The sequence below is a fragment of the Furipterus horrens genome, unplaced genomic scaffold, assembly GCF_987537825.1.
Source record: "Furipterus horrens unplaced genomic scaffold, mFurHor1.1.pri manual_scaffold_1, whole genome shotgun sequence".
Taxonomy (NCBI): Eukaryota; Metazoa; Chordata; class Mammalia; order Chiroptera; family Furipteridae; genus Furipterus; species Furipterus horrens.
Window position 1 is genome coordinate 173,334,832 of NW_028327171.1, and position 15,412 is coordinate 173,350,243.

At 34.9% G+C, this 15,412-nt stretch overlaps 1 protein-coding gene across 4 annotated transcripts in view; it reads right to left on the minus strand.

The window, feature by feature from the left end:
* ZNF385B (zinc finger protein 385B) overlaps positions 1–15,412 on the minus strand; it is a 378,085-nt gene that overhangs the window by 15,250 nt on the left and 347,423 nt on the right. For all 4 annotated transcript variants that reach the window (XM_090268146.1, XM_090268154.1, XM_090268162.1 and 1 more), the window contains one exon: positions 6,933–7,095. In XM_090268146.1, the coding sequence (XP_090124272.1) occupies positions 6,933–7,095 (163 nt within the window). The remainder of the gene's footprint in view (positions 1–6,932; positions 7,096–15,412) is intronic.

The window sequence follows — 15,412 nt, forward strand, 5'->3', positions numbered from 1 at the left end:
TGCTACAAGATAATAAGGGAAGCACATAAAGAGGTAAGTAACCGTTGATCACCATTGCATGATGGCAGTATGGCATGAAATGATCGTAGAGTCAAGATAAGGACAGGGTCTAGAAATTTCTTTGAGCAAATGGCTGTTATGGTTGCCATTTATTGAGTGTCTGTTAAGAGATGGGCACTGATCCAGTCACATTTGTTAGTTCATTAATCCTGACAAAAACCTGGGAGGTAAGTATTAGTCCTCCCATTTTTATACATGGGGAAATGGAAGGTCAGTGAATATGACTTGGTCAAGGTTATATGGTCAGTGAGAGATTCAGCTAACCTGACTTCAAGCTTGTGTTCCTTTTACTATGCTATACATGCAAAGTAGGTATATAGCACTCCAGAATCTTGCCCTGGTTAATATTATATATCCATATTAAAAATCAATCAAAAATTTTTAAAATTCAAAACCAGTTATAAAATAGGGTATAGGAAGGGATAACACACTTTTCTGAGGTATCAGACTTCTAGAAGTACCACCTAGTGAAAGATAATCTCAGACAGCTTTCAAAAAGCATGTGCAGTTAAAGTCCATGAACCCTCATCCAAAGGTAGTGTATCATGGCAGTGAATTTGAGGGACTGCCCCAGTGAGACTCTGGCCTGGAAACTATTTTCTAGCTGAATGAATGAGCCATTATTTCCCCTCTCTAAGTTTCACTTTCTGGCATCCATTAGAGGATTGTTATAGTCATTAAATAAGATAGTAGATATAAAGTATTTAGCACATTAGGATCAGGCACATAATGACAATTCACTTACACACCAGTTATTATTAGTACTGTTGTTAAAATTGTATTTTGCATATAAGTCTAAAAGCTTAGATCTGTTTTTCGAGAATATGCTATATTAGATGCAACATAATGGAAGATGATAACTGACCACCTCTACCGATAGCAGCGAGAAGGGACAGCTGAAATAAGATACCACAAGAGGACCAAAAAAAAAAAAAAAAAAAATCCAGAAAGTCAACTACATCAATAATAGGCATTTTTATTATGCTGTACATTTGCAATGCTCTTTCACAATTATTTTATTAATTCCATCCAACACTGCTGTGATGCGTGGTGTGGGGAGGGCATTGTTCATTCTTCATAGATGAGAAAAGAGAGGCTTAGAGAATTTAATGCCTTCTGTGGAGTTATAGGTTGTCCAAAGAGCAAAGAGTAACATAGTCTATAGAGGTGTTGTCCAATACAGTAGCCACGTGTGGTTACTTAAAATCAAATATTCCGTTCCTCAGTAGCATAAGCTACATTTCATGTGCTCAGTAGCTATGTGTGGCTGATGGAACTCATGTTGGACAATACAGATCATAGGCCATTTTTATCACCTCAGAATGTTTAATTGGATAGTGCTTCTGTAGAAACGAGAGCACCAAACCATTATTGCATAATACTATGCCCGATGTCCATAACAGTGAACTTGATTTTTGGAGAAAGAACTCAGGGAAGATGAAAATAATATAGAAATGTTTCTATATAAAAGACTGTAAGCTTTATACTATCAAGCTAAATTTGTGTGACACTAGACTATAAGCTTAATCAGAATTAGGCTGAGTATCCCCCTAAGTGTTGAATACCAGTGCCCTGCACACAGAATTTACAAATATTTATTGAGTAGTTCTATTCTATTTCAGAAAAATAGGTCACTGTAAGATAATTCTTCCTGAAGCAAATAAGTGAAATGTCATAAAAATGTAGGTAATAACCTTTGTTAAAATCTCAAGGTTATTCATAATTATGTATTTACAAAATTGTTCAATGTGCATACAAAATTCTTTTATATTCCAATATCTTTTGAATGCAGAAAAGTTTTTAATGCTGATATAAGTATCAAGGAGATATACAAGATTTTGCTTTGTAGAATTGTTTATAACATATTCCTAGTAAATCATAAGTTAATAGATCCACAGTAAATCATAAGTCAGTCTTAACTGTTGGTTCACTTTTTTAGAGCAACAGTGGGTAGTAGCTTTTAGAAGTGGAGAACCTAACAATAAATACTCAGTATTATTTGGAAGAAAAAAAAAGCTCAAAAGTTTCAGAAGTTAGTTTCCAGACTATGACAAACACTTAACTACCTAAAAATCTTCAGCCTTGCCTGGTAGGTTGCTGTGTCAAATTCAAGGTACATGGGCAAAGATGGAGGCAGTTTCATTTTTTAAATTGACTTTGAAAGTCTTAATGATATATATACATTTCATAAAAATATGAGCTCTAGTATAATGGTCTGTTCTCTTTAGACAGATGGGACTCAATTTATGTCCTACATGATTGTACCCCAGAATTTCAGACTTAAGATGTTTGTCATAAATATAGTTAATCTATTATTTTATGAGGGATACTAAATCTCGGCCTCCTAGATTTGGATAGATGTATGCCAGATTTATGATGGTGCTTGTCTATAAGTGACAGGTTCTGCCAAAGCAGGAAACGATTACTTTTATTCTACTCAACAGCACAAGGTCTGTTGCTGGAGACAGAAAGGGGGGAAGAGGCAGTTACGAAGACCTTGTTTGCTAATCGATGGAGTCCTGCGGCAGTCAGCGGAAATGAGAAGTTGTCATTTGGAAAACCTGGCCTCATTTGTAACAACACATAAAATCTGTGAAACACACAGAGGAACCCATAAAAATGACGAGGCGAGGGTCTGCATTTGTATCCTTGGCAGAAAAACCCTTTGACAAAATTGAAAATGCTTTTCATAAGGCAACAGGGTGATCATAAAAAGCTGAACTTGCAGCCTTTCCAGGCAAATCATACTGATCAGCTAGTTGATAACTGCTCTGGGTTCACACCCGAGACATTGCCACCATGCAGAAGGACAACATATTGAAAACCAAAATGAGCTGTTTTGAGGTATCCTATTTTCTTTCCTTCCTTCTTATATCTTTTCTGACCCTGTCATCTCACAGTGTTCATGGGATGGTCATGGGTATGGGATAAATAAAACAATCTCCGTGTTTCTGATGGGGATATTTTGGATGGAATAATGCAAAATGCTACTGAAAATTTGGACAGTGTTCAGGACAACTCAACTGGACCCTTCAGGAGACAGTTCAAGGCTCGATGCCCCTCCCAGTGTTGTTGACCTCTATCTCAGTCAGTCTGTTTGGCTTAGACACATAAAATGTACATCTGTCAAGCTAGAGCTTTGAGAACATTTATCATTTACCTGAAATGAGTGTTTTCATTCAAACGTACTCTTGAAAAGATGGGTAGCTTCTAAAGCTTTGCTCTATTACAGTTAAGTGATAGAGACAACATACTGCCTAAGAACTAAAGATTATCAATAAAATGAAGCCTTAATGGGTCTTTCAATGCTATAGCTCTTATTGAAAAATATCAACAGTCAGCCAGCAATTTAAAACTAATATATGGTCGTACTCACTAATTCTTTAAAAAGTAGGTTAGTGGTCTTACTTTGTCCATTGGGATACTTGTATTTTCTCCCCCAAGTCAGAGAGAGAAGTTTAGGAGTAATGGGAATAATGGAAAATGCATAGCAAGAAGCCCTGAGTTTCTGCTCTTACTCTACTGGGATATGAGTTGTGAAGCTCGCATGGGCCGTTTAACCCTTCCAAGACCCTAGGCTCTTCATTGTTACCGTATTTTTGGGATCAGCTTGAAGGTGGTAACTATTATTTTTTCTTTTTAGTCCATATATCCAACATGATTAAAAAAATGCTAGGTTAGAAGTTCTTTCAGGGCAAGAAAATATATTTCTGTTCTCTGTTGTACCCCAGCATCTGGCAAATATAACAATACACTACAAGGTTTGTCTGGAAAAAAGTCCAGCCATTGTTAATATAATGAGAATGGTTTGCATGACATTGATGTAACCTTACAGCCAAGGAGAGTGGACTGGACTGTGCGTATGTGAACAATGACAATATCACTCCTCTAGTTGGGGAGGGCAGTAGACACCATTGAGTGAGCATGTGTACTGTGTGGCCATCACATTCAAAATGACAGAGTGAGTAGAGCAACAAATGTGCATCAAATATTGCATTAAGCTTGAACATTCCTCTGTGGCAACTATTGGGATGATTCAGAAGGCTACAGCTGTGGGCAACTGGTGATTGGCAGCTTCATCATGACAATGAGCCTGCTCATGCCTCACGTCTCATTCAGAATTTTTTGTGAAACATAAGATCACCCAGGTGACTCAGCCTGTATAGCCCAGACTGGGCACCCTGCAACTTCTGGCTTTCCCCCAAACTAAAATCATCTTTGAAAGGGAAGATTTCAGACCATCAGTGAGATTCAGGAGAATCGGATGGGGCAACTGATGGCAATTGCAAAAACTATTGGAGGTCCGAAGGTGCCTATTTTGAAGGGGACTGAGGAGTCATTGTCCTATTTATAATGTTTCTTGTATCTTTTTAAATAAATGTCTCTATTTTTCATATTACATGGTTGGATACCTTCAGGACATACCTCATATACTACTTAGCAAAGGAATATATATTTGTTGAGTGAATAAATGAGTATAAAGTTTATTGTATGAATTGATGAAGATCAATACTAATTTCAGCCCTACTAGTCACAGTGTTATTGAGAGGGTCATACGAAAACATATGTGACTGGGTTTTATAAACAGATCAAATTTAAGTTGTTATTATTTTTATAGTTCAAGCAGAACATACTGGTTCCATCATCTTTCCTCTTAATTGCATTTATAAAAATATCTGTAGCATTTTAAATAATTTCATCAGCTTTCATCTGTTTAGATAGCAACCGATTGAGTCTGCTTAGCTCTAAATAGCTTTATATACTTTGAAGAACTAGAAATGTATTTTTCTCCATCTTGATATCTAATTATTTTTTAAAAACACCTACTGCTAAAGACTAAACATGAGTACCATTAGGTTGACTAACAAAATATTTTATTATTTTCAATAAATAAGGTTTTTCAAGGCTCTGTTTTTTGTTTGTCTTTTTGAAACTGTTATGAGAGGTTAAACGTTGTCACACAAAAAAATTCAATTTGATATATGGGCATACCATCACAGGGAGGTGTATTGTCATACGGCATTATAACACTTGAATTCCAGGAAGAAATTTGGGTAAAGTGTTTGGCCAATACGTACTCACCATCTTTCTGAAGATGCCTAATGCTTGCTGTGTTTTGACCCCAATTCTCCCAAACACATCCCTTCTCCTTCTTACCATGTTTTGAATTCTCATTAATGCATCACTAAAAGTCGGGATAGATTCTAGGAGACCATAAAGCCATTTCTTTGGATTTTACATTTAATTCTATACCAATTTCTAAAAAGTGAACAGGATAGCTATTCTTACTTAACTGCCTTTAACGAAACATATTTTCTTTCTAATTAAGTGCATAATTCAGAAAATGAAATCTTTGACAGAGCATTGTTTCACAGAGGCAGCAATAGCCTATAAAAAATAAAACCACACAAGAAGTCAGGAGAGGATGGATTCTGTTCTTCCGAACAGTGGATAACCTCCAGCAAATAACTGTCACAATGGGGACCTTCACTCAATTTGCTTTTGTAAACTGGAGATATCATTTGACCCTAACATCCGATAGATCATGGTTAAAAAGTAATTAAATAATATACATAAAGGCTTTGCTCTTTAAAAGGGGAGAAGTGTGATATAATAATCCAGTATATATTATCTATTTATTAGATAACACGATTTAGTGATTCTATAACACAAAGAACAAAAAATCCTTATTATCAAATTTGGGTTAGCTTATTCCTTCTAGGCTACAGAGCTTTTGGAATGAGCATTTATGGGACCTAGTCAATAATGCTCCTTTCCCACATATTCTCTTTGTCTGAGTAGGCTTTTCTGAACCTTTCTCTTACAGTAATGTATTTGTTCTTCCCCAAAGTATTCTGTACTCTTTTCCTCAAAATTTACAGTGATTTGAAGAGCAGAAGAGAATCAAAAGAGAAGTATTTGTGTGTGTTTGTGTGTGTTTGTGTGTGTTTCCAACAACAGAGAGGTCCCTGATGAGAGAGTCAAACACAGAAAGGGACATATTCTCTTAGTCTCCTTTAACAGACACTGGTCCTTAACTAGTCACTGAAACAAGATGACTCATCCATCCTGGGCCCTGAGGGGCAGATGTAAGTGTGTGACAGCCTATTAAACATCCAATTTCATGGTATACATGCTAGAAAAATGATTTTTTTTCTGTCTTTGCTCTGAATCATTTTGAACTGATTCAAAAAAACTGATGATTCACTGGGGCTGTGAAATATGGACTCTTCTTAAAAGGTACTTCCACTACTAGCCCATTTCCAATTACATAAAGTTCTCCTGTTAATTCATTATTTTGTGAATAGGTCCCTTAAAATATTCAAGTTCATTTGTAATTCTGAGGGGAACTCTATCAAGATCTTCAAAAATCAAAATCTCTTATTATTGCACCCATTTTTAGATTCATTTAATAATGCCACTCTCTCAGAAAACATCACTGTTTTGCCTCTCTACTTCCCTTCACTGTGGTAAAAGAATGTAAAATCATCTATTAGTAGACAAATTTAAGAATTCCTTTAATGAAAAAGTCTATAGTGAAAACCAAACATCAGATGAGTAGAAAGGAATAATAAAGTCAATATCTTAGATCCATTCCTGATTTTTGTCTAAATACAATGTGACTGAGTAGCCCATATATACATATATATTTTTACACACACATATATACTTAAATGTATATATCTAACAACATGGAGTGGTGACATATCAAATGTTTAGATTCCATGCAAACAACCTCCTGTGAAGGAAACATTAATATTAGAAAAACAAATCATGGAGAAAACGTGCAGCAGCTGAGTGGAAGGGAGTGGGGTTGGGGCAGAGGACCAGGAGGAACACAAAAGATGTAAAGAACAAAAAGTGTCATTGACCTGATTTGTCAGAGCTGTTGCCTGTGATTGGAGTGATGGAGCAGCTGGTATTAGCCTTTGCGCTGTCCTTGGAAGAAACCATTTTGGGTTTGTTTTTCGTTGCCTCTAGTGCTTTGACCTTCTTGGCATGTTTACTTCCTTTGTAGTGGGCCTCGGCCTGGCTCTACAAAGGAGAACAAATCAGGCTCATTTTCTTGCTACTTACAAACACCACAATGGATGATCATGCAGGAAAAAATACATTCAATCATAGGCAACATAGATATTTACCACTCAGCACTCAGCTATATTTTGGCATTTAGTAAAGTGGTAGAGCAGTATCTAAGAGGTTTTTGCATATTGAAGCCTTCTCTATAACACAGAGGACCTGTGCCTTTGAAAACCAGAGGACAACAGGGCCAGGGAAAAATTGTGACGAAGGCAAGCTTTGTCATCCGTGCCTTCCACCACTGTCTGTTGAGGTTCAAACGTTTGGCTGGTGGCAAGCTGCTTTGGGTGTCCTACCCAGGCATGTCCTTCCATAACCATTTTATTTTGTTTCCTCCTTCTGCCTAAAACCTGTCTGCCCTGAACCTACTTTCTTCTGGACTCTGCTCTCAGAGCAAGTGATGTAACAAAGCAACTTGGTAGTGAGTGAAGATGACACTACATTTTGGAGTCATCTACATGTGTTTCATGCAACATTTGGGTGATTCCAGTTCTAACAATAGATGACATAAGCCACAAGAGGGTAGGAATAATCGTTGTATCTGATCTCAGATGTGATTCTGGAGTCAGAACAGTTATTGCTATATTCATTTATACATGAAATATGGGTGGAACTGTGACTTCAATACTAGATCAAAAGGAAGAAAAGAGGTCAGGACAAGTAACTACTAAAAATCTCTAGAAGAAAAAATCAAATTACAGCAAAAGAAGAAAACATATAGTCAATTTGACATTTGGAAAACTCCCCCCTGACTAAAGAACAAGGCTTCTATTTTTCTGGCATCAACTACTAGTGCACATATTAATAAGAGAATAAGAATATTCACTTTGATTTCATTTTGATAAACCCTGAAAATATAAACATCCATTTGATGAAAAAAACTAAACATACATTATATGGCGTATTAGCTTATTTATAAAAGTGATATGAATGATAAAACTATCATATAAAATGAGTTTTTATTAGATTTTTGAAGTAATTTTTTACATGAATTTCTTATGTAATGTATGTGTTTGAAGGTGATTATACCAATGTTTTCAGTCATTTTCCTCAGCAAGCAGACTACAGATGGTGTAGACTACAGATGTGTGTGTGTCTGTGTAAGTAGGTAGGTAGAAGTGACAACGGACAGAATGAGCCAGGTTATAGTTCTCTGTTTCAACAAAAGATATGTAAGTGATTTTCCTAGCATATAACCCTGATCACTCAAGGTCAATGAACTTGTATAATTGCACACAGTCCCTAACTTCCTGAATATCTTTTCATAAGTATTGTTTTAGATCACCATTGACTTATCATTGCTCTTAATTGGTTTGTTCAGTCATAACGGGACTTCTCATTATATACTCTGTTGAGTTGGGAAAAAAATCTCAAAGGAGAAGAAAAGTGTAACATTATTTTAAGTCTTATTTATTACCAACCAAGAATGGTTAAATCTAGCTAATATAGCTGGGTACATATAAATTAAGAAGTTATACAAATAAAAATTTTTAAATTGATAATGTGAAGTTTTAATAATAATGACTAATATTCTTAAGTCTAAGCCAAGCATAGTTATAAATGTGTACCTGTAAGGTAGGATTATAATCAGCACTTTACAAATAAAAAACTGGGCACAGAGAAGTTAAATAACTTATTGCAAGTCACATAGGTAGGTGAAGAAGTCATTTTCCATACTGAAATGCTTAAATGTATTATCCCTACTTAACTATATACTCACATACTATACATACACATACTCACATTAATGTAACATTAGAGTTATATTAGAAGTGAAAAATTGCACAAAAAGAAAGCATATTGTTTTAATGACTCAGTAAAAGATTATATTTTAACAGAAGTTTCTATGAGTAGGGAATATATTTAGTTTATGGGAAATGAATAAGCATAATACATTAGGCCTGATCCTTCTGGTGAGTAGCTTTTTAGATATATAACAATTTCTACAAGATATTAGGAGACATCCTCATGTCAGGAGACTACCTCCTCTTTCCAAGTCTACTAAATAGTGAGATGTTACTTAAGTGCCTTTTGGCTAAAGAAACATATGGTTCTCAAAATAAAACTTTCTAGCACAAGATAAGCAGAGTGTTATTTCCTCATTACTATTTCCTGGCGTCAATGGAGAAAGTTAACAGCATCAATTAACACATGGGATAAAGATTCAGCTAAGTGACACCCCACTGGATGTTGAGATGGAAAGAACTGTCCATAACCATGATCCACTTCCCTTTTAAGTACTGGGACATGGAGAGAAGTGTAACAAGGGTTCTCAGCCTCTACTGACTGCTGTCTGGGAAAGATCATGGAATCAAGACAGTGGCAGGCACCACTCACTCACATTTGGCATCCTTCCAGTTACCCTGTAATATTGTTGGTAGCAGCACTTTGCTATCCTCACTACTGTATCTGAGGCAGTGTCAACAGCTTCTAAATCCTTGGCAAATCTTCAAGTGAAACTAGACTCTGTTAAATAGTAACATGATTAACCTGACTTCATTATCTAGGAATCTCCTTAACTGAAAAGTGAAAGAAGCAAGGACAAGAGCCAGAAACCCCATGAACTAGGCAACGCAATCAAGTGCAATCAACAATGACTCTTGTATCACTTCCAGGAGACTTGGTTGACCAAATTAACTTACTTGACACCTCAATGACTAAGCAGCAGACACATATTTGACTAGCACTAACGGCTTGCTCTCTGCTTCCCCAGCCAAAAGTGCTGCTGTGCCCCCAACTAGAGTGATAAAAAAAACACTCTTGCCAAGAATTGCCAGAACTGGAGAGTTGCCTAAACCACCATTCTGACTCCACACACGAATTCATTGGTCTCTAGGTTCTCCTCTCAGAGGTCATTCCTGTAGGCATCTGCCCACCCCTGGTAGAGGAATAGCATTGACAGGAAATGACATCCTGGAATTCTTTCTTCCACTCCTCTTCATCTTTGTTGCTAAATTTTTCACATTCCCAAATCTACATCACTCAGGACTCGACTGGTCCAAGTAAAAAAGATGAATAATAAAATAATGTATTGCTTTAACAATAAAAATGCAGTACTGAGAAATTCTAAAATTCACCCTGCTCCTTTTTCTAGTTTTTACCTTATTTTGAATGTGTGCTTCAGAGAAGTGGCTGGGATCTTGAAACATGATGTTATAAACATGTTTACTTTGTAGAGAAACTCACGAAGTGCCAAGGGGGTGTGGGGAGAAGGTCAGTGTCACTAGAAAAAGTCCTCAACTATTTATTTACCAATTAAAGCAGTTCCTTCCTTACCCCTTCCTTCCTTCCTTGCATTTCAAAAAGTAATTAGAACTTTTCCCTTGATTTAAAAAAGTTCATCATTAAAACTATTGCCATCTTTTCCCCCAAGACAGCTTTCAATGTGTTAAACAGTGTTATATGGAAGATTGCAGAGGTCAGGTAATTTTCAGAAAAACTCTATACACTAAAATGCCAAGTAAAACAGATGTCAAATGAACTAACATAAAAACAGGCTAAATTAACAAGGGGAAAAACTGATTACTTATTCCACAAAGAATTATTTAGCACCTGCCATGTGCTAGACATTGTGAAAGATTAAAAGCAAAGATCCGTGCTTGCAAGAATGGTAGTTGGAAGGAAAGACATGCATGTTAATAACTCTAACCCAAAGCAGAGAGTGGAATTGTAAAATGGGTGGTAAAGAGCAGCAAAGGATTATGGGCATCAGAAGAGAGGTAAATCTCTTCAGATTATTGAGGATCATGAAAGCTTCATGAAAAAGGGACATAAGAGCTGGACACTGCTCCAGGGACAGGGTTCTGAAGCAGCAATGTGAAGGGGGAGATATTTCAGGCACAGTGAACAGTGAAATTCTGTGAACTATGCAATGTTCCCTAGGCACATCTGCTTTTCAGAGTCACTAGAACACAGAGTGAGATAAAAGGAACAACAGAGAATGGCTGTCATGTAGCAATACCTCTAAAATTATCTCCTGTAAAACACACAAAAAACATAATAGAGTTCTAAAAGTAACAAAAAATTCTATTTGTAGGCATCCTGTCTAGATGGTTGTGAAGATGTTGCTTTTACATGACAGATTTTATCTTATGCTCCAAACTATATTCCTATATTAAAACAATTAAATTATTTATATTGAAGTTTTCATAATTGAGATAAAAGCATGGCATTTAGAATACTACAGTTAACCTTATTAAGAAACAAACTAAAGATTACTGAATAATAGCTAGATAATTACTTGAATCTTCATTATAACTTAAGACTGTTAAAATGCTCTTTGCATATATTTGTTGCACTGACAAGATCACGTACTCTCAGAGACAAAGCTATAACATAAGATGCACTCAGGAAGAAGGCTTACTTAACTCAAAGTCTGCTAGTAAGCCTTTCTGCTGATATTTACAGTGATAAGGCCTTCAGTCACAGCAATGAGGTACTACTGGCTTTTATATTTACTTCACTCAATCTTCATCTACTGGGATCTGTTGAAAACCAAGTCTAGACAAAATTATTAGCATTATGAAATTTTTAGCTTAAAGAGATACAATTTCTTTGCTAACTTCTAGTTTAGAGCTAAGTGAAACACTCAAGGTTTCAATAGCCTATCCAGAGTCACTACATTGCATAACTCTCTGATGGGTGGGGAGACACCCACATACACAGTTCAGTGTGCATGGTGCCTTTGATTCCTGTAAGGCCATAGTTCTGGGCTATGGCATGTCATACTAATTGGCTTTATTGTGCATATGTAAAATAAAGACCATCAATTTCAAATATTTCTATGCTACGAAGGAAAAAAGTGGTAGATTCTAGGAAGAAAATAATGTACACTCTAGACTATGAATAATCCCTTGGGCCTATATGACATCCTATTAAATGTCACAAGACAGAAGTAGAGTTCTTGGGTCTGAGAGGATTTAAAATGCCACTATTTGAATATATGAGCATTACATTATATTTGTTCACATTATACAAATTTTCCATGTAGGTAAATTAACTCATTTCTTAAAACAATAGGATTGCTAAGTCAGCTTGAAGTTAATTTTCCAATGCAGCCTATTAGTCAGCTAACAGTCTTGATGCTCACATTTCTGGTGTACAATTCCCTTATGAAAGTACTTAACACATGGGAACATAGAGAAACTATAAACAGGCCTAACAACTATGACAGAATGTACGTGATAAATTAGAAAACACTTAAGTTTGAGTTTAAAATCAAATGGAATACAGTAAAAAGTGGCTTTAAAAATGTACTTTTGAAAAATAAAATTGTTTCTTGTAGAGTTCCAAGTCATCAAAATTTTGTCTCATTTTCCCTATGAGTCTTGTACTTTAATTATGTAAAGGTAGAGTCTTAATTTCAGGAAATTATCAGCAATCTAAGATTCGTTCCCTGGATATCCAAACATATAGCTTATGTTTCCCATTTAGGATTGAGTAGAGCAGGGCATAAGAGTTATTTGAACTTGGCTATATCAGCTATGATCTGAAACACAAACGCTTTCATTTGTTCTATTCTGTGCTCTCTCCTGTTCCCTCCTCATTTTCAAATCAGGCCATAATGAAAAATTATGTCATTTTAAAAACAAATTATATATATTTATATATTAAAAACAAATTATATATTTACAGACACATATATTTCAAGGTAATGTTTATCCCAGAACAGTAATATATTAATTTCTTAATTTTATTCATGAATACAATAAATTATAGAGATTGTATTTTGAAAATAATTTTTTCTCCTACCAGCTTAATGGAAGTAGGCTTACGTGATTTTTTTCAATGTAGATAATAGATAATTAATTTTATTTAATACAATTTCTTTGACATCATCGCAATTTAGTTAAGAATTCAGCAAAAAGTAGCTGTCATGCTTACCCTAAGGAAAAAGACTGCTTATTTCTTTATTTTATATTACATTAGATTTTTTGAAAGATATGTTTACTTCGTCTTCTGAATTAGAGGTCAATATCTGTGTCAATTTAATGATAAATGTATGTGTAAAGTCCTAGTATGTACACTAGCTTTTCACTGAGACGAAGTGAAGTAAATGAACCCTACAGAAATATGCCCTTAATCTTTCTCCCAAATCATAAGGGGGAGTAATCATGAACTCCACACAGAATGTCTTGATAAGCCAGATTTTCTAAGTTATTATGCCCAAAGTGGGAAAACTAGTGCTTTTTACACAAAATAGAATCTTGATTATGAGATAATGGGATCATTTATAATTTATTAAAATAAATAATTTTCATCAAGGAATTATGCATTTGGGAACCTAACCTGTTCAAACTTCTAAATCTTAGAATTTTTATGAAGCATATGTATAACATCTTTTATTTTTATAATACATTATAAAACATTAAGAATTTGTTAGTAATTACTTGATTTTGTCATTTATTTTACGATTTTCCCCAAAGTATTTGAAAGTGAAAATTTTCTACCACTCTTAAATTAATTCACATTTTATATTAAACTGGGAAATTTTAGTTAATAATTCCCAATTATTTCAGAGTTTATAGCGATTTCAGGGTTATATCCCAAATTTCTACCATGGTCAAGAGTGCTGCTGTCTTTCAGTGGGGCAATGAATGGATTGCCATCCTGTGCTGTATAACAGCTATGCATTAAAGCTATGACTTCATATTTAACTCATTCAAATCTTTTGATGGTCATTTAAAGTAGGATCCCAGGCTTCTACATATTAATTTTTAATCAGGCTAGAAAGTATTATACTTACTTCTATTTCCAGGTTAAATAAATTTACATAAATGATACAAAATAAATCTAAAATTAAAATTTGCATTGTGTCTCCTTATATTTGATACATAATATCTACATTAAGACCAAAGTGGTAAAGTAACTTTGGAAGTGCAATGCTTAAAAAATTGGTTAAAGAATGGCTTTAGTAAAATTTTATAGATGTTTAATATATTATTTACTTATCATTACTTGTTTGAAAACTTTTTTTACAATATATATTTTTGTAAAGTTCCTACTCCAAAGCCCTACACCAATTTTTAAAACTCAGCAGATATTTGATAATTCAAAATTAACTGAATTATGTAAAGGTAAAGATTACTAAAATACCCTTCCAAAACATACAAATGTCATATAAATAACAGAAAATAATGAAACTACCTTTATGCTAGTCACTTACCAACCTGGATCATGTTTCTACACTAAAGTGCCAAATTAAACTAGAAGTTTTCAGTCCAGATTATTCTCACATATAAGAGATTGGTCTACTGGAGGCAAAATTCAAATTAACATGCCTATAACTTTGATTCACCCATAAATACCAAAATATTTCAATATAATCAGCGAAATGCTAAGTGGACTTTCAGTGTCTCATTCTAGCGATATTATTTATCTAAAAAGTTCTATTCACCAATAATAGTCACAACAAAGGTTGCTCATATAATATACAATATGATCAGTGTGAATGCTGTCTTACTCATCTTTCAGTCTTCTGAAGCACCTATTACATAGTACACACTCAATAAAGAGCTGTTGAATTGAATATGCTATATGGGACAGAGTAGAAATAATCTTCTACATGCACGAACTTTATGCTGAGGGCCTGTCCATTTATTCTTTCACTCAAAAAATATTTATTGAATACCTATTATGATCCAGACAGGTCTAGTAAACCTTACATTCTAGTATGGGGACATAAATAATAAAATATAAATTTATATATATTTTATATACTAAGTGCTCAGTGATAAGTGATACATTAATGAATATGTTAGGTGGTGCTACAAAATAATAAGAAAAGGTAAGTGGTGTAGACTACGATGGGATGGCATGCCATTTTAGGTATCAAGGAAAGTATTTCTTTTGAGGGGGTGTTTGCACAGAGACCTGAATAAAGTGAAGGAGTTAACCAGGTCAATACCAGGGAGAAGAGCGTTTCAGGTCCAGAGAACAGCAAATGGCTATCATTAGGATGTTGACTTCTACTCTGAGTAGATGGAAAATCCCAGCACTATTTTGAACAGAGGACAAACCTTGTTTGATTCTTGTTTATATAGTGGTCACTATGGTTACTGTGTGGAGAACAAGCTAATGTGCAGTGTGGGGAGATTGGGGTGAGGCAAAGCAGAAGTGTAAAAGGTTCAGAATTAAAGCCACCAGAGGGTCAGAAAGGCTTCAAAAGAATGATTTTCTTAACATGTAGTTATAATATTTGGGAGATTAACAATCTTTGGACTTAAATCTCTTGGGATTTCTATAGAATTTAATTTGTATTACTATTGCTAAC